Source organism: Theropithecus gelada, chromosome 5, assembly GCF_003255815.1.
Source record: "Theropithecus gelada isolate Dixy chromosome 5, Tgel_1.0, whole genome shotgun sequence".
In the NCBI taxonomy this organism is placed as follows: domain Eukaryota; kingdom Metazoa; phylum Chordata; class Mammalia; order Primates; family Cercopithecidae; genus Theropithecus; species Theropithecus gelada.
In genome coordinates this window covers 36,840,599-36,868,352 of record NC_037672.1, presented here as the reverse complement: position 1 = coordinate 36,868,352, position 27,754 = coordinate 36,840,599, and the positions used below count along the sequence as shown (strand labels likewise).

Sequence of the window (27,754 nt, the reverse complement as noted above, 5' to 3'; positions counted from 1 at the left end):
GCAAGAGCTTTGCTCTCTTAGAGCTTGGGCAGGTAAGTAGGTGGTTAACATGAAAGTATATGATTTTGAACAAGATAATTTGGATAATTATAATATCTGAACAAGATACTTTCAGATAATGATGAGTAATATGAAGGCATTAAAACTGGATGAAATGATATTGCTTAGTGTGAGGCTACTCTTGAGTGGGTGACCAGAGGGTGAGGTTTGAGCTGAGTCCATAGTGACCTAAGGAAGTAGCCAAGCTTCCAGGCAGAGGCAACAGCAGATGCAAAGATCCCATGTGAAGAATGAAGTTGTCATGTTTGAGGAATATAAACACCAGGGTGGCTGGAGTCCAGAGAGCAATGAAAAGAGTGTGGGAGATGAAGTCTACATGATAGGCCCCAGCAAAGATACAGGACTTCAGTCTAAGTACTGGGGAAACCACTAGTGAGGTTTTGAGCAGGGGAATGGCATGATTTGACAGGGTTTTAAAAGATGTCTTTGGATGTCTGGTGGAAAGAAAAAGCAGGAACAGAAACAGAGGGAAGAGTTAGGAGGCACTGCAGTAGTCCAGATGGGATATAATGGCGCCTTGGGTTTGGGCTCTGTAATGGAGCAAACGAAGTGTATATTCGCAATGGGTTGAATAATTTGGATGAGGGATAATGGGAAAAGAGAAATCGAAGGCGACTACTAGGTTTTGGCTGCAGCAACAGTCATCACCACTTGGAGCTACAGAAGACTGGGAAAGAAACAGATTGCGGGGAGTGGAATCAAGGATTCTACCTTAGCCATGTTGAGTTTGAGATGTGTAGTTAACAGCCAACTAGAAAAGTCACAATGGCAGTTGGATAGACAACTGTGGAGCTCACTGAAGAGTTTGAAGTAATGGATTAACAATTGAGAGTTACTGGCCAGGCTTGGTGGCTCACGCCTGTAATCCCAGTAGGTTGGGAGGCCAAGGCAGGTGGATCACCTAGGAATGGGAGTTCGAGACCAGCCTGACCAACATGGAGAAACCCCGTCTCTACTAAAAATACAAAATTAGCTGGGTGTGGTGCCACATGCTTGTAATCCCAGCTACTCGGGAGGCTGAGGCAGGAGAATTGCTTGAACCTGGGAGGTGGAGGTTGCAGTGAGCCGAGATCGTGCCATTGCATTCCAGCTTGGGCAACAAGAGTGAAACTCTGTCTCAAAAACAAAACAAAACAAAACAAAAAAACCACAATTGAGAGTTGTTACCATTAATTAGGTGGTAGTTAGCACTGTAAGACTGGATGAGTTCATCTGGAAGGGTGTCCAGAAGAGAAATGTAGGAGGCCAAGTTTTCAGGGGGCATAAAAATCAGAATTGAGAGGCCGGGCGCGGTGGCTCAAGCCTGTAATCCCAGCACTTTGGGAGGCCGAGGCGGGTGGATCACGAGGTCAGGAGATCGAGACTATCCTGGCTAACATGGTGAAACCCCGTCTCTACTAAAAATACAAAAAAAAAAACTAGCCGGGCGTGGTGGCGGGCGCCTGTAGTCTCAGCTTCTTGGGAGGCTGAGGCAGGAGAATGGCGTGAACCCGGGAGGCGGAGCTTGCAGTGAGCCGAGATCACGCCACTGCACTCCAGCCTGGGAGCACAGCGAGACTCCGTCTCAAAAAAAAAAAAAAAAAAAAAAATCAGAATTGAGTAGAAGAGGAAGAAGCAAAGGAGACTGGGTAGAAACTACTAGAAAGTTATTTCCTACTAGAAAGGAAAAACAGGCAGGTGTCGTTCTCCAAAAGCCAAAAGAGAGTGTTTCAAGATAGAAGAAACATTCTCTTGCCACACTATGAGAAAAGCTACTGAGAAATTGAGTAAGAAAGGTACAAAGAAGGGACCACCATATCTCACAAGCTCTAGTTGGCTTGTGACATGATAAGAGCAATTTTAGTGAAATGATGAGGTCAGAAGTCCAGCTGGTAAACCAAAGAAAAGGCAAGGGAGTGCAGGTGAAGGTAGCCACTATAACTCTTGAAGGAAAAAACAAAAAAACCAAACTGGGCCAGTAACTGAAGGGAGCTGGAATGGGATGTGGGGTCAGTGAAGGGTGATATGGGAGATATCCAAATATATATATATATATATGTGTGTGTGTGTGTGTATATATATATGTATGTGTATATATATATTTTTTGAGATGGAGTTTCACTCTTGTTGCCTAGGCTGGAGTGCAATGGTGCAATCTCACTACAACCTCTGCCTCCCAGGTTCAAGCGATTGTCCTGCCTCAGCCTCCTGAGTAGCTGGGATTACAGTCATGCACCACCACACCTGGCTAATTTTTGTATTTTTAGTAGAGATGGGGTTTCTCCCTGTTGGTCAGGCTGGTCTTGAACTCCTGACCTCAGGTGATCCACCTGCCTCAGCCTCCCAAAGTGCCGGGATTACAGGCATGAGCCACCGTGCCTGGCCCCGAATATATTTTTTAGAAGGCTGAGCGGAATCAGATTAGGAATGTCACTTCTATGTTATTTTTCATATCATTCCTTAGGAACCAAGCACGTAAGCATCAATAGCACAGAGAATTAGGATCTGTCTGACTTTCTCTTCCACTGGAGACCAACAGACTATTAAAACTCTTTTGGGTTTTGAGGGGAAAGGAATCAGAAGACATCAGCATGGACTCAGCAAAAACAAGCTACTTCCTAGTTATGCTATGGGTAAGATGCTTCTTGAGTTTTCATATTGACCACTGCGCTAGCCTCCTAACTGGTTTCCCTCGTCTGTCTCTCATCCCTCTATTCTATCCTTCTTCTCCAAATAAATTCAACCATTTCACTTCCCTGACCAGTGCCTCTAATAGCAACTATCTTAGTCTGTTTATGCTGCTATAACAAAATACCCGAGACTGGGTAATTTACGAAGAACAGAAATTTATTTCTCACAGTTCTGGAAGCTGGGAAGTCCAATATCAAGGCTCAGGTAGGATTGGTGTCTGGTAGAGTTGAGTCTCTCCTCCCAAGATGGAACCTTGTTGCTGCATCCTCACGTAGTAGGAGAAGGGAGGGGGGCTTAATGTTTCATGAAGCCTCTTTTATAGGGTCGTAATAGCATTCACAAGGGAGGAGCCCACATGACCTAATCATCTATTAAAGACCCTACCTCTTAATACTATAACTTTGGTCATTAAGTTTCAACACATAAATATTGGAGAAGACACATTCAGACCACAGCAGCAACTTTCTTTCTCAGGGGACTGTCCAACTCCTTCAGCAAGGCATACAAAGCCCTATAAAATCCAGCCTTAGCCCTTCCTTCCTATCTCACCTCTGACCATACAACTTGTAAAACTCTAACCCAGCAGGTCCAGCTACAGTGGGCATCTCATCATTCCCCATCCCGCTATGGCATGGCACATGCTATATTTTCTACTTACAGCATACATTCAATCCTCACCCAATCCATTGGCCTGGGAAACTGCCAGTAGGCCTTTAAAACCCACTCGAACGTCCCATGGAAAATACATTACATTTACTCCGAGTCCTTTCAGAAGATACATCTATGATGAAGAGCTAGATATTACAGGGAACAACTTCCCTTCAACATAAAATGAATTTAGGAGCGACTTTAGTTGTCTGAAACAGAGAGGGGAGCATTGTCAGGCAGGATGTTCCTTATACTGCAAAGTGTGGAAATAGAGAATGACTTGTGAAGGTCCTGAGACAAGATCCGTCCATGTCCACTGTTCAGTGTAACCTATTTAATTATTAGCTGGCTATTATTCTTACGAAGAGCCAAAAATCTCTCTACAAATTTCTACCGTTCCTAGTTCTGCCCTCTGGAGCAATTCATAGTTTGTCTCTTGCTTTTTGTACATGAAGCTTTTCAAACAACTGCAGGCATTTATTACACTAGTTCTCCTATTCTCCCCAATTTTTTCTTCCTGACTTACAGATGTTTGCTAACTCTTGAAAATATGGCATTCTGAACTTATATTTGGCATATAAAACACCATGATCGTTCTTGAGGGCACAATCATGCGTTATTTGGCTTTGTACCCCAGCCCACAGCAAAGCACATGACCAACACATTGGTAGTATTCCAACAAATGAATGAATACCAAACCTCCAAAATTTCAAATACCTACATTACCTGATCTTAAGAAATGACAACTTCCAATACATGGTCAGAATGAAAGCGTCCAGGAAAGGTTCCCTGCAGGATGGGCAGCCACCAAATCACTTCTCAGATGCACATCAGCAACCACACTCAAGTCCACCTCTTTCCTTGGGGGTCCTGCATCAGGCTTCTCTCCCAAATCTCAACCCCAATCCAGTGTCTTCTGAAGTTCTCCCAGTGCCAGGCCAGCCCTGCACTGCGCCTTCTGTGGTTGTGGGTTGAGGCTGACAGGCCACAGTGAGTAGGGTGGATGCCTGAGCCTCCAAAGGGAGGAAAGGTATTCAGAAGAGAGAAAAGCGAGAAACAAGAGATTTAGCTACTTCAGTATATCCTAAAATGGTGACCCACATGGCTCTGATCCACTGCAATATATTTCTAGACTTAAAAACAGGCTGTAGTTTAAAATGTGACCTTTATGGAAGAACTTTGAGCAAAATTCTATCATTAACAAATGAAAGGCAGCAAAAAAAAAAAAAAAAAAAAGTGGGGAGAACCGATGGTCATTCTGTGATGAATATTCCTACTACTTCCAGAAATACTTTCTAGAAGCTAGTCTAGTCCATGACCAACTGGAAGAGAGAGAATGCAAGCTGCATACACAGTTTAAAATTATCTAGTAGGCACATTTTATTTTTAAAAATTATATTAAAAAATTTTTTAATTTTTCAATGTTGTGGGTGCATAGTAGGTACATATATTTATGTGGTACATGAGATATTTTGATACAGGCATACAATGTGTAACAATGACATCAGGATAAATGGGGTATCCATCACCTCAAGCATTTATCTTTTGTGTTACAAACAATCCAATCACACTCTTTTGTTTTGAAATGTACAAATAATTATTATTGACTATAGTCACCCCGTTGTATCAAATACTAAACCTTATTTATTCTTCTAACTATTTTTTTATACCATTAACCATCTCCCCTCACTCCCCAACCCCCACTCCCCTTCCCAGTCTCTGGTAACCATCTTTCTACTCCCTATCTCCGTGAGTTCAATTGTTTTAATTTTTAGCTCCCATAAATAAGTGAGAACACACAAAGTTTATCTTTCTGTTAGTAGGCATATTTTTAAAAGGTAAAAATGAAATAAGTAAAATTAATGTTAGTCATGTAATTTAATCCAATATACCCAAAATATTACTTCAACATGTAATCGTTATAAAAAACGATTGAGATTTTTACATATTTTTTCAAATGAAGTCTTTAAAATCCACTGTGTTTTTATACTTACAGCACATCTCATTTCAGATGGGTCACATTTCAAGTGCTCAGTAGCTGCAAGTGACTACTGATTACTGTACGGGACAGTAAAGGTCTAAGCTATAAATAAATCTCCCTAAGATGCAAGTCAACTTTAGGAGCAAGACACTTGTAAAATCTATTCTTAGGGATGGATTTATTTTAAAAACTAATTATCAAACTCAAAGCCTTTGCTAAAAAATGCAAAGTTATATAAAGGCATGTGTGTAAAACAATAAAGACTTTTAAAAAGTATCTAAGCATCTATCACAAGGTGGATGCTTCTGAAGCCCACAGACTCATTTTTCCAAGTCAAAAATAAATTAGGTAATCAATCCGGTGTTAAGAACCCAAACCTTCCAACAAATACTTTGGAGTTCATGCAGTCCTGGACATTCTTTTTATAGATGAAAAGGAATTCCTGCCAGCCCTTGCACCCAGCAACCGACTTCTGTCTAGTGTGACAGACGGTCAAGTGCTGATTAGCTGACATGGATACACTGTTCCGGGCAACCCTGCACTGAGTCATAGCTGCCACATGGCACCCCAAATGAAACTTTACATAATAAATCAGGATGGGATTAAAGGCGCCCAGTGCAAATTTAATATAGGTAAGAAGTCCTCCAAAACATACCTAACAAGACCCCCTCTGAATGATTACCTGTGTAGCAAAAGAGACAAATGTTTGAAATTTAGAAATTGCGACCAAATGTAGAAGGGGGAAGAGGTGAGAATATTTGAAAAATAATACTATATTCTTCAGCATAATCACCCTCAGAAACAAAATGCTCTAGCTCAGTGCTGTAATCTTCCATCTTCACTCTAGCAAAGAAAGAAAGTAACGAGCCGGCAAATATAACAGCCAAGAAAGAGATGCAATTGAAGCCAGGCTCTACTGAATATCCTGAAATAATGGTGCATATATTAAGTGGCTAACTTAAAATTCCAAGCAGATGGTGAATTATTAAAACAAATTAGTGGCCGGGCGCGGTGGCTCAAGCCTGTAATCCCAGCACTTTGGGAGGCCGAGACGGGAGGATCACGAGGTCAGGAGATCAAGACCATCCTGGCTAACACGGTGAAACCCCGTCTCTACTAAAAAATACAAAAAAAAAAAAAAAAAAAAACTAGCCGAGCGAGGTGGCGGGCACCTGTAGTCCCAGCTACTCGGGAGGCTGAGGCAGGAGAATGGCGTGAACCCGGGAGGCGGAGCTTGCAGTGAGCTGAGATCCGGCCACTGCACTCCAGCCTGGGCGACAGAGAGAGACTCTGTTTCAAAAAAAAAAAAAAAAATTAGTAATGCGTAAAATACAAACTGATACAAAGTGACACCCAAAAATAAAGTTTCAAAATTTTTTTACATTTAAGTAATAAAACTTAGCCAAGGCAACAATGGCTTTTGATATGGGGGATGGACTCCTCCTAATGACAGGAAAACAGCTTCAGACTGCCATCTTGTTTAATATGCGAGGTAATATGCAGCCCAGAGAGGCTGGGTAAGGTGGCACTAGGTCCCATGCCGTTACTCGGAAAGGCGATGTGCTTACAGGGTCTCATGCAAGAATACACTGGTTCCTTACAGGAAATTTCAAAAGGAAACATTTATTGGTTTAAAATCAAATCTGCAAGGAGTCAAGTAGTCTGAAAATTAGTGGTAAGGGAGCCCACACGGTTCAGTCTCAGATATGTGTCACCTTCAAGAAATGCAGTTTTGTTGCCAAGAATCATAGAAAAGAAAACCCGTTTTGTCAAAGGACATTGAAGGGAATCCAAATACATCTTCTCCAGCGACGTTTAATAAAGTCGACTTCTACATGTCGGTTTCCCACGCAGCTGCTCTGTTTCACTCTCCCCCGCTCCACCCAGGCCCCAGGCTCCTGTATCGCACTGTTCCCTCTCAAACTTAGCCTCTCTCCCACTGAGAAATAAGACTTCCCCTTTGGGAGAGGGAGGAACCAGGTTAGCAATTACCAGATTCTTTTAGCAGAATGGAAAAGGGGAAGCCTGCGAGCATTTTCACATTAATGACATCTGTCCCATCACAGTTGTTAAACACCCACGCCATGTTCCGAGTGGACACCAAATCCAGAGGATCAGAATCTTATTAGAGTCGGGAACAGTGCTTGAAGAGCCGTGACGTATTTTGAGTGCGATAAGAAATGCCGGTTAAAAAACATGTGGTGTGGCCAGGCACAAGTGTGTCACGTCTGTAATCCCAACATTTTGGAAGGCTGAAGGGGGCGGATCACTTGAGATCAGGAGTTCGAGACCAGCCTGGCCAACATAGTGAAACCCCATCTCTACTAAAAATGCAAAAATTAGCCGGGAGTGGTGGCGGGCGCCTGTAATCCCAGCTACTCAGGAGGCTGAAACTGGAGAATCTCTTGAACCCGGTAGGCGAAGGTTGCAGTGAGCTGAGATCACACCACTGCATTCCAGCCTGGGTGACAGAGAGAGACTCAAAAAAAAAAAAAAAAAAAAAAAAAAGGCGCTTACACCAAAAATACTTCCATGTACACTGTCTCTGACTTGTCCTGGGTCTGGCACACACTCTGCCCACTGCCCTCGACTACACACCAGCCTGCGTTTCTCCACCTATTACCATCTCAAAAACCCCCGCCATTTCCCACTCAAAATCCCCTCTTTCCTTTGACTGATGTAAAACAGCACCATGTAATGTCAGAAGCCCCAGCCCAACACTTCTGCTACCTGCTCCTCAGTGCTGGAAAGTCCCTTTAAAGGAAGCAGAGCTTTTTCCTCCATGGATAAAGAAAAGGATGAAAATGCAATTACTCTTATGAATGATCTAAAGTGACAATCAGTATGAGGGGCAGATGAGATTTTCTTCTGAGCAGAGATTTTTTAGAAGAGGCAAGGCTGAAGAACTGGAAAGAAGAAGAATCCCGAGATGATTTTCTTAGACTTGAGAATGTTGCTAAGTCTGAATCTGGGCACACTCCTGATTTCTTTGGGATGTGATGAGGTAAAGATCTAGTCAGGGTCACTCATGCAACCATCAGTTTCCAGAGTGGATACGTTCGTTTACTTACTATGGACTCAAAGGCCACACTACATTTTAACCCAGGAACTTATGCCACTGTGTTCACACATTCTGAGGGATGTTCATGGGTGTTAGGAGAAAATATAACCTATGGTCTCATACGTTTAGGGAAAGTTAGTGTAAACAAGGTTAAACAGCCTATCTTGCTATAGGAATTTTCAGAGTTTTTAATGCACTAACGTACAACTCAAGAGGAAAATAGAAAATACAGTGTTTCCCTAGGAGAGCAGTTTTCGGAGTGCAGTATGCATAACTCAGTGAACCAATATTTTCCAAATTGTCGATGCATGATGGTACAGAATCATAGCTGCTGAAAATATTTATTAAAGTGCTAGACAAGCCAGGTGCAGTGGCTCATGCCTATAATCCCAGCACTTTGGGAGGCTGAGGCGGGTGGATTACCTGAGGTCAGGAGTTTGAGACCACCAGCCTGACCAACATGGTGAAACCCCGTCTCTACTAAAAATATAAAACAGCCAGGTATGTGGTGCACGCCTGTAATCCCAGCTACTCGAGAGGCTGAGGCAGGAGAATCGCTTGAACCGGGGAGGTGGAGGTTGCAGTGAGCCAAGATTTTGCCATTGCACTCCAGCCTGGGCAACAAAGAAAACTCCGTCTAAAAAAAAAAAAAAAAAAAAAAGCTAGACAGATCAATGGATTTTAATATAACAAAGTGCAAAAAATACTTTGATACGGTTTCAGATTTCAATTACAGCTAACCTTTAAAAAACTACCACTTGTCAAGTTGTAGCATTAAAGAAAAAGAGCCACAATTTTCTAAAAAGACTGTGGATATAGTTCTCCATTTTCCTACTATGTAGCAGTGTGAGGCCAAATTTTCTTCATATACTCAATTAAAATGATCCGTCACAACAGAATGAATAGAGAATCAGCTATGAGAATCCAGTTATCTTCTATGAATACAGGCATTAAGGAGATTGGAAAAAAATGTAAAACTCTTATTACTAAATATTTTTTGGAAGACATAGTTATTCACAAAATATCTATGTTAACATGTAGATGTTTATTACTTTCATTTTTTTAACACATTAATATCTTTACAATATCTGAGTTTTAATTTCTAACAGAGTATGTATTAGTAGATACAACCCAAATAAACTGATGGTCTTTCAGATCCTTAACAACTTTGAAGAGTGAAAAGAAATCCTTAGAACAAAATGTTTGAGATGCTGCCTTGCTGCATTTGATCATGGAAGCTTTTCCACGTGGAACAGCTTAAGTATACAAGGCGTCTTCGAAAAGTTCATGAAACATGCATATTATTTAAAAACTATGCATGGATTTCCTTTTTTTTTTTTTTTTTTGCAACAAATAAACTTGTACTAACTTGTTGTAGCATGTCTGAACAGGATCTAGGCTGAGGCTCTAAGAAGGAGAAGACATCAGTTTGAAAAGACCCCCTATCAGAGAAACATGAATCCTGCTAAAATTGAAGCAAGAAGAAACATCAAACTTATGGTGAAGTTTGGGTGGAAGAATGGCAAAATCACTGATGTTTTACAAAAAGTTTATAGGCACAATGCCCAAAGAAATCAGCAGTTTACAAAAGGATAACTCATTTTAAGAAAGGACGAGCCCAGGCGCGGTGGTTCATGCCTATAATCCCAGCACTCCGGGAGGTCAAGGCAGGCAGATTACTTGAGGTTAGGAGTTTGAGACCAGCCTGGCCAACATGGTGAAACCCCATCTCTACTAAAAGTACAAAAATTAGCTGGGCATGATAGTGTGTACCTGTAATCCCAGCTACTTGGGAGGCTGAGGCAGGAGAATCGCTTGAGCCCAGGAGGCAGAGGTTGCAGTGAGTCGAGATCGCACCACTGCACTCCAGCCCGGGCAACAGAACAAGACTGAGTCTCAAGAAAAAAGAAAAGAAAAAAAAAGAAGAAGAAGAGATCAGACAACATTGAAGAGGCAGCCTGCAGCAGCAGACCATCCAGATAATTTTTTGAGGAAAATATTCATCTTGTTCATGCCCTCACTGAATACGACAAACAATTAATAAAACAAACCAATTGTCAGTATCACAGACATCTCTGCTGGTTCAGCTTACACAGTCCTGGCTGAAAAATTAACACTGAGCAAACTTTTTACTAGATGGTGCCAAAACCATTGCTCCCAGATCAGCTGCCAGTGAGAGCAGAGCTTTCAAGGGAAATTTTTAACTGGTGGGATCAAGATCCTGAAGCATTTCCTCAAAGAACTGTGACAGGTGATGAAACATGGTTTTACTAGCACAATCCTAAAGATCAAGCCAAATTCAAGCAATGGCTACCAAGGGCAGAAGTGGTCCCGTCAAAGCAAAAGTGGACTGGTCAAGGGCAAATGGTGGCCAACAAAATAGACATTTTGTTTGTTGACTTTCTGGAGGGCCAAAGAACGATAACATCTGTTTGTCAAGAGAATGTTCTGAGAAAGTTAGCCAAAGCTTTAGCAGAAAAAGGCCTGGGACAGCTTCACCAGAGTCCTTCTCCACCATGACAATGTTCCTGCTCATTCCTCTCATCAAACAGGAGCAATTCTGCAAGAGTTTCCATGGGAAATCATGAGGCATCCACCTTACAGGCCTAATTTGACTCCTTCTGACTTCTTTTTGCTTCTCAATTTAAAAAAATCTTTAAAGAGCACCATTTTTGCTTCAATTAATAATGTAAAAAAGACTGCATAAACATGGTTAAATTCCCAGGACCCTCAGTTCTTTAGAGATGGACTCAATGGCTGTTAACATTGCTTACAAAAGTGTCTTAAACTTGATAAAGCGTATGTTGAGAAATAAAGCTCATGTGTATATATGTTTTTTACTTTTTAATTCCATTTTTCCACAACATGTTTTGAAGTTTCCTCATATTCTGTGGAACATACAATAGAAAATACAATCTCATGGCATGCTTATACAATTATTCCTTCACGTACCTCTTCTCCCGAGACATGACCCAGTGAATTAATTAGATGCTGATCAAAGGGTTTCCTCACAGACTATAGTTTTGTGTTTATGATGCTGGCAGTAAATGCATATGTCTTCTCTGGAAAATGCAGTTGGTGCTGACCTCATCTCTTTAGAAAAGGCCTTAACCTGGAGAATTATTTCACCTAGCAAATGTTGTAAGTAGTCAAGAGAATGCTCCTACAGCAGATAATCCTTTGCTATGAGATACAGTGACAGTGGTGTTCCAAGAACAGAAAATCTATCATGCTGTTAGCATCATGGCCAGTGTGATTTACTGTTTTGTTTCCAACAACAAAATCACTGATTGAGGTACATACGTATGCTACAAATTATTCTTTTATAAAATGAACAGAGTAATGACAATTTGTGTTTGCAAAAATGGTATGCAAGCCAAAAATAACTTAAGAACTAATTCATATTTCAACCATGGTTTTTTAGAATATAGAGTAAGTCCAATTCTCTACTTGGGGAAAGACTGGAAGTCCCAATTACAGAATTTGGTTATAAATCTCTTTCTCTTGTCAGGCATCCGAATGACTGGCCAGAAGCCTGTTCTCAGATGGCTATAAAAGATTTTGGGAAAAAGTCAAATGTGTAAAGTGCTGAACAATGATTCCATGCAAAAACTCCCCAAGGAAACTCAGTCCAAATACTATATAGAGCTGGACTGCGGTACAGGCTGTTCAGTCCTCTCATTTTCATTCTGGAATTTGTCCAAATAATAGGAGCCATTAAGTTATACATGTCATTTTTAAAATGTTCCTCAAAGATGACCAGAATCTCATCTTTGAAAGCTGAAGATACTCATCTAGGTATCCTGTTTCTTTTTACCTAAGACGTGAAATGAAATTAGCATACAATCTGCCTCTAGTAAAATTTTCTTGAATGACAATGTTTTTATGGCTATAAATGCTTACTAAGTTTCAGGTCCAGTGCTACTTCATTTAGTCTTTCCAGCAACTCTACTGGATAAATACTGTAATTATTCCCATTTAACAGATAAGAAAACAGACTCAATTGCCTGAGGCCACCCAGTTTATGGGTGCAGAAGTAGGATTAGAATACAAGAAGTTAGCGCCTCTGAATCACCAAGCCTAATGCTGTCATGCCCACTTGAGATGGATGCATGGACAATAACATGAAATGATTTATAGTATGAGAGTTTGATTCTGTGAGTGAAATGGTGGTTTTGAGCTCCATATTAGCCTTTATTTCACAAAGCCTTCTCTACACTTTGGGTGTGTGTTAGGCTCTCTTCTCAGTCCTTCTGTTATGTTCTATACATGGATCACGTGGTCCTATTCCCCACTAATGCTCCTGCCTGCCTACAAGCCTCTGCTAATATCATCTCCAACAGCACCTGCAACAGCAATTCTGAATGACTAGAAGAACCAACAAATGAACAAGCAAAAGGGCATCTACTTGGTACCAAGAACGTTAATTTCTAAATAAGTTTCTTACACCCTAGAGAGTATATAAAATAACGTAATGGAGTGCAGAGAGAAAACTTCAGCATTTCTATTCAGATTTTAAACTTGAAAATATGAGAACCTTTCAAGGCTTCACTGACAGTTGACATGTGAATTGACACTTGCATCCTCACCCTGTACATGTGGCAGAAAGCTTGAGTCATATGTGACTTGCCTTGCTTGGCACCCAAAACAACGGTGAGACTCCACAGTCCATGGGGTTAGCTGTGGAGCCCTGAGCTCAACTGAGAAAGTGGCTATTTGCATTGTATTTTCAATTTTATCTCAGCTAATTCTCATAAAATGGACAAGCATCTTCAAATGAGTCCTGCCCAGAACTACAACGAATGCTAATAACAAAGCAAGCACAAATGAACAAGAAAAGAGCAGAGCTCTTACCATGTCTCATATTTTTTTTCAACCACATCATGGGCTAATAACAAGCTAATCAGATTTGACCTGAGGTTTGTGAAAGAGAAAAACACAAAGAACCCCTAATAGCATCAAAACTTAGATACATATCCACCGTTCTTATCAACGACCTTTGCCTGAGTGAACATTATGCCTTGGGAAACTGGCCAGTAGCTTTTTTTTTTTTTTTTTTGGGGGGCAGAGTCTGGCTCTCTTGCCCAGGCTGGAGTGCAGTGGCTGGATCTCAGCTCACTGCAAGCTCCGCCTCCTGGGTTCACACCATTCTCCTGCCTCAGCCTCCCGAGTAGCTGGGACTACAGGCGCCCGCCACCTCACCCGGCTAGTTTTTTGTATTTTTTAGTAGAGACGGGGTTTCACTGTGTTAGCCAGGATGGTCTCCATCTCCTGACCTCGTGATCCGCCCGTCTCGGCCTCCCAAAGTGCTGGGATTACAGGCTTGAGCCACCGCGCCCAGCCGCCAGTAGCATTTTTACACAGTTCACGAATAACTATATTTTTCTTTTCTTTTTTTTTTTTTTTTGAGACAGCATCTCACTCTGTCGCCCAGACTGGAGTGCAGGGGCAGCGATCTCGGCTCACTGCAAGCTCCGCCTCCCAGGTTCACGCCATTCTCCTGCCTCAGCCTCCTGAGTAGCTGGGACTACAGGCGCCCACCACTGCGCCCGGCTAATTTTTTGTATTTTCAGTAGAAACGGGGTTTCACCGTGTTAGCCAGGATGGTCTCGATCACCTGATCTCGTGATCCACCCACCTCGGCCTCCCAAAGTACTGGGATTACAGGCGTGAGCCATTGCGGCCTGCAAATAACTATATTTTTCGTAATAGGATTGCAAATGTGGAGATTTAGAACTTTGCCACTCAAAGTGCAACCTGCAAAAGGCAGAATGAGCACCTCTTGGCAGCTTGTTACAGATGCAGTCTTGGGGTCCACCCAGACCCACTGAATCAAGATTCACATTTTAACAAGATCCCCAGGTGACTCACGAGCACATTTCAGTTTGAGAAGCACGGCTTTAGAACATTCGTCTGGAATAATGTACATCTTAACACTTCTGCTCTTAATTAGTAGTTTTAGACTGATTTCTCTTGAATTTTTGAACTCAAAAACTGACAATTTCTCGTATCTGTTTTCAAATGTGCTTCAAAACTATAAACTAGCACCATAAACAAAAAATTCAGCTAAGTAATCAATTTATAACTGCAGGACTAATCCCTTATTCATTTCAGCATACTTAAAATAAATTTTCGGACCCCCATACAATTAAAAACCAGCCAGCCACAACTTAGTCTTTTGGATCTCCATCTCACTTACTTTTGTTTGATCGTCGGCTTTGAACACATGGCAGATACTCTGCCGATGGACGGCGTCTTCCTTTATCAGACAAGCAAAGTAACTTGGGTCATGACTGTTGTGAATCAGTTTGTGAACATGCTGAGGCTTGCACTCAAAGATGCTGGAACAGATCAGGGGATCCCACTGTTGACTTCTCCCTGGCTCAGGTTCACATCTCAGTCCAGAGGGAGAAACGCAAAGTCGGACTTGCTTGGTTACAGGTTCCTTTCTGGAGGACTGCCTGCTGAGTCTTCGCACCTCGGCCACAACCCAGGGCAGCATGGGCATGGTGGTCAGGGAATGCACAGGCAGGGAGCCCACCAGCTGCAGGCCAAAGTCCACCGAGACCTCGTTAGGAAGCGGATGTTTCCTTGCCGTGAATGTTATTGGTTCCATCTTGGGAAGGGTCTGGGAACTCAGCAAAACAGTTACCGCTGTTTTTCTGTTTTAGATCAAGCAATCTATTTTACACACTTCATATGCAGAAACCTGGGGGAGGAAACCAGAGGCATTAGAATTTAATGAAGTCATAGCAATAGCTACCTTCAAAGGGCTATTATTTCAGAAGAACTCAAAAGCCTGAAACCCAAATGTAGTAAGAGGTTCAAATAAGCTCCTCTGCCTAGAAAGAGCTTTCTCAAAATTGTATTCCACATAAAACCTGGTCACGGCATAACTGTCACACTCATTACAGGTAACAAAGAGTCCACTGGGAAACTATTATGAAACATAAGCCTCCTAAAGCCAACAAAGGCCCCCATGATAGAAGATGACACAGTGCTACTCTGAGAGCATTAAACCTCATTGTATTATTTAACATATATTTCAATAAATTTTTAAAAGATAGTCAAATTCAGTATAAGTGACTTCCCCAAGAAATAACTCTTATGGGAAGAAATAGCTGCTATCATCACCATAGTCTACTGAACCAGATCAGTTTTAAACAACTGATCTGGGACAAGTAATATCACATACGATATTACTCACATTTTAAAAGACTCAGCCAGGTAGTCTAGAGGTTCTGAATCACAAATCCACCTTCCATTAACATGTATTCACTGCCTATTATGTTGCAAACATTGTCTTAAACATTGTTTTATTCAATTCATGTGCTATAAGCTATCACCCCAACACCTGGCTTCTTCTCATCAACAGATATCAATGTTAGGCCAGGTGCAGTGGCTCACACCTGTAATCCCAGCACTCTGGGAGGCCAAGATAGGTGGATCACCTGAGGTCAGGAGTTTGAGACCAGCCTGGCCAACATGGTGAAACTCCATCTCTACAAAAAATACAAAAATTAGCCTGGTGTGGTGGTAGGTGCCTGTAATCCCAGCTACTCAGGAGGCTGAAGCACGAGAATTGTTTGAACCCAGGAGGCAGAGGCTGCAGCAAGCCGAGATTGTTCCACTGCACTCCAGCCTGGGTAACAGAGTGAGACTCTCTAAAAAAAAAAAAAAAAAAAACCTGCTTCTGCCAAACCCAAACCCAAACCCAAACTCCCTCAACTACATTTCTCTGTGTTCTTTCTTTCTTTCTTTTTTTTGAGACAGGGTCTCGCTCTATTGCCCAGGCTGGAGTGCAGTGGCACGATCGTGGCTCACTGCAACCTCCACCTTCTGGGTTCAAGCAATTCTCCTGTCTCAGCCTCCCAAATAGCTGGGATTACAGGCATGCACCACCATACCTGGCTAATTTTTGTATTTTTAGTAGAGACAGGGTTTCACCATGTTGGCCAGGCTGGTCTCGAACTCCTGGCCTCAAGTGATCCACCCACCTTGGCCTCCCAAAGTGCTGGGATTATAGGCATGAGGCACAGTGCCCAGCCCTTCTCTGTTTTCAACAACCGCGTCTGATGTATCCTAACGCCTTCTTGTACCATTGGATGACAAAACCCTTTTGTTCAAAGCTGAGTTGTCTGTGGGATCTCAAGCCCTATTCTTTACTCACTTGCTCCCTGGATCTTTAGTCTCTCCTGTATCCACTCCCTTCCCCTGCACCTGCCTCACTCCCCTAGCATACGGACAAATGCTAAGGTGACACTCCACCAAGGCAGGCACTGCATCTGTCTGATTCACTGCTATCTCCCTTGTGTCTGCCATAGTGCCTGACTCAAAGAAGGGATTCAATAAGTATTTTAAAAGAATAACTGAGGTCTCTCCAATCAAAAAAAAAAAAAGATATTTCTTTTGATTTCAAACTTCTCTTGGCCATGGCTCTTTCTCTTCCTTCCCTCCAAGGTAAGGTCTACACTTACTGTCTCCACTTCCTATTGACCATCCATTCCTGGTTTGTAAGGCCTGGTTTGCACTAGGGATCCACTGAAATTCTGTTAAGGTTGCCCAGGTCCTCAAGGTTGTACAATTTAAAGGGGGCTATTTAGTCCCTGACTGCCGTTCGCGCTGATGAATTTCTCGATCTTGGCCACACCTTCCTTCTTGAAACTCTTCGGGTTCTCATCTTACCTTTCTGGTTGTTTCTTTTCACATACTTCAAAGGCTTTTTTTCTTCCTATGTTTGACTTCATCGTCTCCCCTCATTCTACCTGCTGTTTTGGATAATCTTACCTACTCTTTTGGTGTCAAGCACCACATTCTGATCATCCTGCTGCTGCTGATCAGTGTGTGACTTCTGCCACACACTTTGCGTATGTTGTCTCCTTTAACCTTCATAACAGCCTTATCCACTAGAGCCCACTATTATGAACTAGGAAACTGAAGCCTGGAGAGCTTGAGTCACTTATCACAGGGGATGGGGGGCAATTTGCACTTGACCCTAAAGCCCATCCCCTTGACTGCTGCACAAGAATGCATCTACCACATACACCCTAATGGTGCCCAAGTGATCTGCTCCCACGGAAGCCTCCTTCCTGAGTTCCAGATGCATACAGGCCATTAAATATTTCTATCTGGATAGCCTATAGGCTCCTAGGTCTCAATTTAGTTATTTTTAAAGCTAACTCCGTCTCATCTCCCTCCTTCCCAGAATTTTTTTCCCCTCCTATACGCTGTATCTAGGTGAATAGCATCACTATTCACTGAATGGCCAAGGGGTCATTCAGATTCCTTCTTCATCCTATTGCTACCTCTGACTCCACCATCCACTCTTCCTTTTTTCTCCTAGAGCAAAGGTGCCCCATCCTTCAATCCACCCGTCACATATTTCCTGGAGTAACTTAATCAACACAAGATTTCTCATGTCACTGCTAAAAATTCTCTAATAACTCCCCATATACAATTCTCGGGAATCTGGCTCTGTCTATATCTCCAACTTCATATTCTCCCCTAAAATGACCTCCTCGGTGCACCTTTTGGCTCTGAAGATAGAGAACTAGTTATGGTTCCCCATACAAAATGTGATTTCTTATGCCTCTGAGCCATGGAGCATGCTGTTCTTCTCTCCTCAGAATGTAATCCCTGCCACAAACTGCAGAGGGTCTGAGATTTTACCTTACTTGCAAACTAACATGTTAGTCTGCCACAAGTTAGCCTGCTGGTAGAAAACATGAGACTCCTGGGTTGGAGACGAAGGACAATTTATTACTCGGAGCAGTCACAGTAGCCAGACCGTCAGCATTTGTGTTGGTTCCCTGACACCCAATTCCCAGAGGTCAGGTGACATCTGTATCATGGTGGGTTACAGGAAAGGAAGCTGAGTTTAGGGAGCCAGAATATTTTACAGTGGGAAGTACAGGAAGCAAGCATGTCTGCCCTTTGCTGCAGAGAAGACTCTATTTCTATCTTCCATGACTGTTTGCTGTAGAAACATGATGGAAAAGGTAGTTTGGAACACAGGCACTCAATGCCCTGCTCACAAGATGTGGTAGAAACAGGAAGGAGCCATGGAGAGTCATCTCCCAACAGTCCCCATCCTTGTCTTCTATTTCCAACTGGTACTTAAGTCCTACTTCAGGCAACTACCACCTCTCTTCTCCAAGGTGCTTTAGCGCATGCATCAGCAGGCGTTTCTGAACTTGCTACCCAATCACCATATTCGAGAGTTTGAATAGGTGTCCCTCAAGAAGACAGACCATAAGCTTCTTGAACTCTTAAGGTTTGGGGTTTCCAAAATCAGTACTCAAATTTTAAAGCTTTTCTGAACTGGAACTGAAGTCTATTCTTTTTACTCTATGTTTTTCTGTATAATATATATGCACAATGCTAAGAGCAAATTTTTTAATATAATGTGAACATAATTCATAGCTAATTTTTTTTTCAAATGTTCAAGAAATAAAAAATAAAGCAATACTTTATTTACAGCTCAGGCATTTCATGAAATTAAAGTCCCTGACTACATTTTAAAGCACAGCTTCTCCTAATAATGAAAACGGACTTGAAGTTCATATAATCCCATAAATAATGATCTCTCTTTCTCTTTATTCTCTCTCTCACAGGTGAAAAAGACATTAAATGTCTGGATCAACTTCTACTCCTGTAACAGAATCTGTTTCATGTTCTAACTGTTGACAGCTGCTAATCCCAAAACATGTTTAAAGAAGCACTAGAATTATTACAAAGGATAAATCTGAGCTCTATCAATTATTTTAGATGAAGCAGTTATTAATATAGTGGCAACAAGCATAACAGAATTACGTTCAATTTCCTTCTTAGAGTATAGATGTACACAGTACAAAAATAACTCAGTCACTTAAATCAGTTGATAATAATCAGTCATCAAATGAGTCCTGCCATTTCACTGACGAAACTATTTGAATGCCTAAAGTTTTTGCTTTTCAACCAGCTGTAGCATGTTCTTAGCTTCTCTGTAAAAGGTAGATTAGACCTTAGCACTCTTCATAAACTATCAAATAATAGGTTCTACCTCCAACATAGCCATAATTATTTATAAGCAATTCAGATTCTGCTAATATAAGATTCAGGGTAACTTAGATCCATCCGGTGAGTTTCTACATTACTTGTCAATAAAAAGTTCCATAACAGAGATAAACTATGTAAATAATATTAGGGATTTGGTGCAAAAGTAACTGCAATTTTTGCCATTAAAAGGAATGGCAAAAACTGTAATTACTTCTGTACCAGTTTAATACTAACAAACCATTCGATTATTTTTTAAAGCCATCTCAATCCACATTATTTGCACTCAACCTTTGACCTTTCTTTAAGCCCCAAATAGAACCTCCTATTCCAAGGAGAACTCTTATGTTTCATACCCTCAGCAAGAAATACTGTGATTCCAATGAGCTTCTAGTGATGTTCTTGTTAGTAGGGTTGTCTGTATACATGCCCTATCCCTCTACAGAGAACCTTTGTATTCTGCACAACTCCTACCTAGCACAGTCTTTAAACATAGTAGCTACCCAAGACACAAAGATGTCCTTTATTAGAACAGTTTCAATAATCTTGTTAATGTGTCCTGCTATGCTACATACCTCTGGCAGCATACACTTAGAATCATAAAATTTTAAAGTTAACAAGGTCCTTTTAAAGCCATTTAGAAATTTCCCTAATATTTGAAATGAGGCAACTGGATTCTGGAAAAGTTAAGTGGCTTGTCCAAATTTAGTGACAGAATGGGGACAATCCAAGTCCCTGACTCCCATCCAAGTGCTGCAGAGAACCCCAACTTCCTCATGGAAACACTTTCAAGTGTAAAGTTGAAAAAGCAAGTTACTCAGCTTCTCCAAATCTTGTTTATTCTTATAAGAGAATGGAACAAGATCATCCCCAAGTTTTCTTCCATCTCTCAAATCTGGCAAATCTTATTTTCATAATGTATAATACCAAATGTTCCCAACATTGTGTGGGGATAGAAAGCTGCTCCCATTTTCCCTTCAAGAACAAAAATGTGGGGGAGGTACATGAAGAAATGATGGGAATTATTGATCAGGAAGTGAGAGAAGCAAGGGTAGGTATTAGTAAGCTGCTTATTGGGAACCCCCTTTCTTCCTACCCCCCCTCCACTCCTTCACAGCAAACCACAGAGAGCAGGATGGGGACTTTCCAGTAACTAACAATACACCAGCCTGTGCAGTTTCAGCCCTCACCTTCTCAGAATGCTGGTGGCAGCGGGGAGGGAGAGAAGAAAGGATGAATGGAGGGGTGTTAGTGGCCTCTAGCTTTAGGCCAGATTAGGAACCGGCCAATATTGATTAGCTGTTGGGGACACCAGAATGGACAGAAAGTCCCCAGGCGGCTACTCACATTGCTCTGTGAATCAGTGGTTTAACTTCTCTGTTCTTTATGCCAGATGGAGTGGGCAGGCACCTGAACAAAATTATACTGCAACCTGAAGTGCTCTAATCCCATGCAGTAGGCTCACTGGCCTGGCTACACTCTTCATCCACTTCCTCCACAGGATTCCACCCCAGCGGGAGCAGCATGTTCCTCACCCAGGAATCCCACAGGGACCAACAACCCTTGGAGCAGAGGCTGTTTCACCATCGCATGGAGCTCCTGAAACCGGTGGTTCTAAATGTTTTCATCATCAAGGATGCTTTAGTACTGGGGTGTGCCTCTCTAATTTGACCTGTAAAGTAATGATGCTTTTGAATGACTTCTTTCTCATGTAAATTATTGTTACTATTTGAGACAGAATCTCACTCTGTCACCCAGGCTGTAGTGCAGTGGCGTGATCTCAGCTCACTACATCCTCTGCCCCTCCGGGTTCAAACAATTCTCCTGCCTCAGCCTCCCTAGTAGCTGGGATTACAGGTGTGTGCTACCACGCCCGGCTAATTTTTGTATTTTTGGTAGAGGAGTTTCGTCATGTTGGCCAGGCTGATCTCCAACTCCTGACCTCAAGTGATCTGCCAGCCTCGGCCTCCCAAAGTGCTGGGATTACAGGCACGAGTCATAAAAATTAGAACCAACTCGAGGCTAGTCTTTTAGAATGGCACTGTCACTTCTTATATTCTCTTCATTGCACAGGAAAAAGGGTGGGAAATGGGGGAGGGTCCTAGCTGGCCCTCAGAGATTATGTATAACCCTCCCACCTGTAGGGTTCCTTTAAGTTATTCTGCTAAAAGTAAAAAGAATAGTTATCAACACATTGTCATCGTGTGTTTATTAACTGATTTAACTTACAAAACGTTGGACAATAAGGAATATTATCATTGAATAGTGGCACAGAGAAGTGAGGTCACCTGTCCAAGGCCATACTATAAGAAGTGGCAGAGTTGGGATTTGAACCCAGGCCCTTTGGCTCCAGAGTTTTCTTGCTCTTAACCTCTTTGCTAGAGTAATATCTGTTGACCACCTACCACTTCATGGACATTTTACATTCATGATCTTCTGTACGTTCACAACGCTGAGAAGTAGGTTTTGTCATCCTCATTTTACCAAAGGATTCCCTCACTAATAAATTGTGAAGGCGGGATTTGAATTCATATCTGTCTTATCTACGTACTTCTGTTGTTTCCCATAGATGATATTCAAAGATCCCATAGATCTTTAGATGGGAATAACCCTCAAATATCTTTCTAGTGGATTAGCTAGGTTGTTCTATCTAAATTTTGCTTGGCCTCAGCAATCTAAACCTAACATCAAATTATACTCTAAAGGTATAAAATAAACAAACACAATAATAGCAATAAATAATATTGAGTGCTCACTGTGTACCAGGCACTGTTTTCTAAGCACTTTGCTTATATAAATTCACTAATTCTGACAACGAACCCATAGGGCTTACCTAATTCAGAAGTTTAGATTTGCTGATTATATAAAATGTGCTGTTAAACAAATGCATTGTCTTTTAATAAGAGAAAAATAGTTGTTGCTCATCTCAAAGGAGACAGGCACACTCAACATTAAATGCCTCTTTGTTGGTGCTAAAATGTATTTCCTACATTCTGCACAGTTTCATAGAAACCCTCATATCAAGAGTTTTTCAGTTGGCCCAAATATGACAAATCTTTTTCTAAACATCTGAAATCTGAAAAGGGACACATTGCCCCTGCATCTAAGACCTCATCAAATGGAACTTTTGGCTTAGAAATGTCAAAAACCTGCTGAGCGCCATGGCTCACATCTGTAATCCCAGCACTTTGGGAGGCCAAGGTGGTGGATCACAAGGTCGGGAGTTCAAGACCAGTCTGGCCAAGATGGTGAAACCCTGCCTCTTCTAAAAATACAAAAATTAGCCAGCCGTGGTAGAGCACGCCTGTACGCCTGTAGTCCCAGCTACTCGGGAGGCTGAGGCAGAGAATCACTTGAATCTGGGAGGCGAAGCTTGCAGTGAGCCGAGATCACGCCACTGCACTCCAGCCTGAGCGACAGAGCAAGACTCCATTTCAAAAAAAAAAAAAAGTAAAAAAATCTTGAAGATGAAAACCTTCATGTCTTTCGTGAAGAATCTGGTTTAAAGATCTTTTTTATTGGAATATGGGGTTGGAAAGGAAGAAAAGTCAGTGAAGGAAATTGTAAAGTAACGGTTCTCACTGAAAACCTAAATCCTTCATCATCACTACAGGGATACAAACCCCAACACCACTCGGCTGCTGGACTCAGTGGCACGATCACGTTTCACAGCAACCTCCGCCTCCCAGCTTCAAGCCATTCTCCTGCTTCAGCCTCCCAAATAGCTGGGACCACAGGCACATGCCACCATGCCAGGCTAGTTTTTGTAGAGACAGCTATATTTTTGTAGAGACAGTTTTGCCATGTTGGCCAGGCTGGTCTCAAACTCCTGACCTCAAGTGATCCACCTGCTTTGGACTCCCAAAGTGCTGGGATTATACGCATGAGCCACCATGCCTGGCCATGGACTCAGTCATTTTAATGAGCAGATTTTATTTCTCAAGTTTAATGACCAGGAGATGAAATCTGCTGAGAAATATATAAAACATGGAAACTAACATGATCATTAAACTTGAGAAGGCCAGCACGGTAGACCCGAAAAGGGCAAAACAAATGATCCTGAGGCACTCACACATACACACAAGGTCCCCAAATGGGCTGTGATACATTTTCAGTTCTCTGGGCATCTGAAAAGAGTGAAAACTGGGGACCTACAGAGAACTGCTGTGGAGAGAGTAGGAAGGGCTTCCGGGAGCTGCCATTCTGTCAGATCAAATTAAAAGCATGCTCAAAGACACAATCCTCTTGAGCCCCTTGCTCTCCTCCCTACCACCTACTCTGCCAGAAAGCTGGTGGCCAACAAAGCAGGCAGCTGTGGTACCTACTCCAGGCACCAAGACAACTGAAGATGCTGCTGTGAACACAGAAGAGGTAACAGCCATGCTGCTTGGTTCAGGCTCCCCACTGCTTGCCATGGTACATCCTAGAAGATCCTAGAAGATCTGGACCACAAAGGAGCCACCCACCCACATCTGGCTCTGCACAGGGGTACATCTCATTGTGATTGCAGACTTCCTTGTCAGAGCTGCCTTCTAGGGAAGTGGGGGACAGGGATTATTATCAGCTGGATAATGAGGAAGAAGGGGCAAGCTCTATTGCTTCAGAGTTGCACGTTTCCTCCTAATACCCACTAGTGTTTTGACAAACTATGCCTTACGGGACACCAGGTCAACACTGCATGACTGCCACCCAACCAGAAATGCTGTCATGGTGAAAAGGGGAAGCCCCAGCACTCTCAGTGGGGTAGATAACAATAGACTATGACAAGGAGACGCGTTTGCAACATTTTCCTTTGAAAACATAATGTAATAATTTATAACTACACCAGTGATTTTTTTTCCCATTCTCCTGGTTTGCAAATGACTGGACAAATCCACATCAAAGAAATGATTTTAATTATCACCTGATGATTTTATTTCCTGCTTTGAACCACTTAGTCCCTTCCATGTCTCCTTACACTCAATATTGTTAGAATACTCTACTTGTGTTCACTTCAGACAATATCCCCTAAACTCTTCTTTTTTAAGAGATGGGATCTCACTTTGTCACCTAGGCTCCACTGAGGTGGCACAGTCATAGCTCACTACAGCCTCGAACTCCTGGGCTCAAGTGATCCTCCTGGCTCAGCCTCCCAAGTAGCTGGGACTACAGGTGGGTGCCACCACCCCTAGCTCATGTAAAAAATTTTTGTAGAGATGGGGTCTCAATATCTTTCTTCAACTCTTGGGCTCAAACGATCCTCCTGCCTCAGCCTCCCAAAGTGTGGGGATTACAAGTGTAAGACACTGCTCCTGGCCTAAACATTTTATATGATACCTTTTAACTCACAGCTGTGGCTACTATCCAGTAGCAACATGTTATGTCAATGGTTACTTATAGATAAATCTGGAGAGAAAGCACTTGTTGGGGTCTTATTTTTCTATAACATGCCAGAAAAAAATAACAGGAAACAGGCAGACTGTGAGACTATGATAGCATCCAATTTCAAATCGTTGTAAAACACCTGTTTACAAAAGCAGTTAAACCTTTACTATGTAAACTCTTTCATGCCATGTCCTTATTCCTTAAGACAGCTCCTAGGAAGTCGATGATGATGCACACTTCTTTCCCGACCAAGAGAAGCCATCTCAACTCTAGAAAAAGGTACCGAACTCACCTGTTCAGGTATTCCTAACCCACGGGAGTGACAGAACACGAAGAGTCAGAAATGTAAAAAGTCGTTCTGCAAGGTGGATTCTCAGTCTCTGGGAGCAGCTCTCCTTTCATTCTTCCACCCCAATCCCTCCCACATACAGCTGACTTCCAAAACACAACAAAAACCAGAGGTGGCCATTCTCCAACTCTTACCAATCCCAGTTCACATCTAGAGAAGAAATTTCTGCCCTCCTAACCAAGGGTTTTGGACCAGGGCCTCTGCATTCAGCTTAGGTCCAGTGCAAAAAGTTCAGAAGTTTGAACTTGTACAGAGAGCTGAGTTTCTTGGGTGTGACCTATTTAAACCAGGTCATTTTTAAATGCTCTTTCAAAGTCTGGTTTTATTAATAAATGAAATCATCCCATCATAAAGGAAACAATGAGAAATCTATGAAGTGAAAACATATCCATTAATATGGGGCACCCTGAAAATTAAACTGTTTGGTGGAAGGAACAACCATCACTTTCAATTTAGTTTTAAAGTAACTTCCAGAGAATAAGCTATGTTAAGTAAAATCAAAACAGGAAAAGTCACATCTAGGTGGATTTCAAACAAAATGATACCTCTTTGAAAAAAAAAACAAAAACAAAACCTAATGCCTGGTGAAGTTTGAGGGGGTCTCATAATCACAGAGCCGTCAGGAAGCGGCTAGAAACAATTCAGAAGGGTTTCAAAATGACTGGTACAGGATGTGCCCATAGAAAGAAATGTTGCGCGCACTGGCGGAGCTGCCAAAGTTACAACTGCAAAGTACCCTGAACTTTTAAAGGGTGGCTTGGGGTCACTCTGACCACACTCTTCCCAATGTGGTCGCCTTGCAAACACACTAGCCCTCGAGATATTTGGCGGGAGGGGGGAGGGGAGAGATGCGCGGACCAGTGAGCGGGTGGGGGTGGGGGGAGAAGCCGGCGGAGCTCTCGGGTCGCTAGCAACATCAAGGTTTCGCTTTCGCCCAAGGGCGGGGGGGGGTTTGGGGGACAACGAGATGGCAATGAACTTCCTCACCCGAGAGACCCCGCTGGCGAGGCCAGCAGGAGCGTCCGTGGGCGGCCAGATGCCTTTCCCTCCGCGGCCAGGCGGGGCAGGGGCGTGCTGGGGGCGGGGGCGGCCGCGATGCCCCAAGAGAAGCCAGCGGGGTGGCCAGGTCGAAGCCCCGGAAGGCGCTTACCTGAGCCGCGGCGCGCTCAGAGCCCGGGGCCAGGCCGGGACGCGCAGGTGCTTGGGGGCGTCCTGGGGACGGCTTGGGCGGGCGGGGCGTCCATCGTGCCGGGCTGGCTGCGCTCTTCCCGCCGCTGGGGGCCGGGGAAGGGGCTCCCGTCGGCTCTGCGCCCCTCTCTTCTCCACCCGGCTGAGGACACAGCGGGTCCCGCGGCGGCGGCAGCAACAGGCACCGGCGGACTGTGGCGGCACCAGGAGCAGCAGCCGAAGAGGAGGAGGAGGAGGAGGAAGAGGAGGAGAGGAGGAGGAGGTGTCTGCGCGCGGCTCTCGTTTCCTCCTCCCAGCCTGGGCGAGCGCGCGGGAGGCGAGGAGAGGACAGGAGCCGGGATCTCCCCACTCGGTCCCCGGGGAGCTGCGAGGGGGACTCGGTGTCCTCCTCCTCCCCACTGCGCCGTGCGACTGTGCCCGGGCACCACGGCCCGGACCGGCGAGTCACACGCGAGCAACAGCTGCTGCACTGCGGGTCCGCCGCGGCCTCCCTCCCCTCTTTGCCACCCCCCGCCCCCAAGCCCGCGGGCCATCCTCAGCCAGTGTCTGTAGGGGAAATGGGGGGAGGTACTCGGGCTGCCGCCCCATCCAGCCCCCTGCGCAGGATCTGGGCACAGCGTTTCCCTGGGGCGACGGGGGCGCGGGGCCCCGCGCGTGATGCAGGCCCTCGTGGCGGGATGTGCAGTCGCACACCCTGTCCTTGGCGGCCTATTTATAGCAGGTGGCACTGCCCGCCGCTCGCTCGGCCTGAGTGGCTCTCAGCAGGTGGCACTGCCTGCCGGCTCTCCGCGCTCCTGAAGGAGCCTCGCCTCATCTGCACCCTCCCCTTCTCCCTCCGAAACGGACGTGGTGGAAACTGCACACAACATGGGAGGCGGAGGCCGGGGGACGACCAAGCCACCTGGTTCTCCCCCGCCTTACCCCTCACCCCTTCCTTGGATGATGGCAGGGGATGAATTGAGGCACGGATGCCCTATGGGGGGCAGGCATGCAAGGCAGGAAAATCAGGGACTCTGGGAAACAGCGAAGGCGAAGTGCCTTCCCGGGATTAAAACACCAGGAAACTCCATTTCTAACCAATTGCGGGAGTGACGCAGAGCCTGGATTAGGCGCTTTTTCCTGCCCCGCGCGCCCGGCACACGCGCAGGAACACACACACGCACACGCACACCGCGGTGTGCATGCCCCGATCAGGTTTGGGGACATTCCCAGGGGTGCTGTAGAGTGCAAGGAGGAGAGGAGAACGCGGAGGAGATGTGAAAAGGGGGACAGAGCTCGCTCCCTAGGACTAGGGGATGGCAGTGTGCAAGAAACAGGCAAAGCTCCCAGATCCCTATCCCACCAGGCACATAGGCGCAACGTCACTCGCAGGGTGGGGAGAGGGATCTGAGAAAAGTAA

General features: G+C 43.8%; 1 protein-coding gene across 3 annotated transcripts in view; it reads right to left on the bottom strand.

Annotated features, from left to right (window-relative positions):
* The window catches only part of TBC1D1 (TBC1 domain family member 1), a 247,528-nt gene extending 220,946 nt beyond the window's left edge, over window positions 1-26,582 (bottom strand). For 2 of the 3 annotated variants that reach the window (XM_025385040.1, XM_025385042.1), the window contains exons 1-2: window positions 26,318-26,582; window positions 14,620-15,129 (exon numbers count right to left, since the gene is read on the bottom strand). In XM_025385040.1, coding sequence (XP_025240825.1) covers window positions 14,620-15,036 — 417 coding nt within the window. In that variant the 5' untranslated portion in view covers window positions 15,037-15,129; window positions 26,318-26,582. The remainder of the gene's footprint in view (window positions 1-14,619; window positions 15,130-26,317) is intronic. The other variant, XM_025385041.1, reaches the window with a different exon arrangement.
* Between the last annotated feature and the right edge of the window lie 1,172 nt (window positions 26,583-27,754).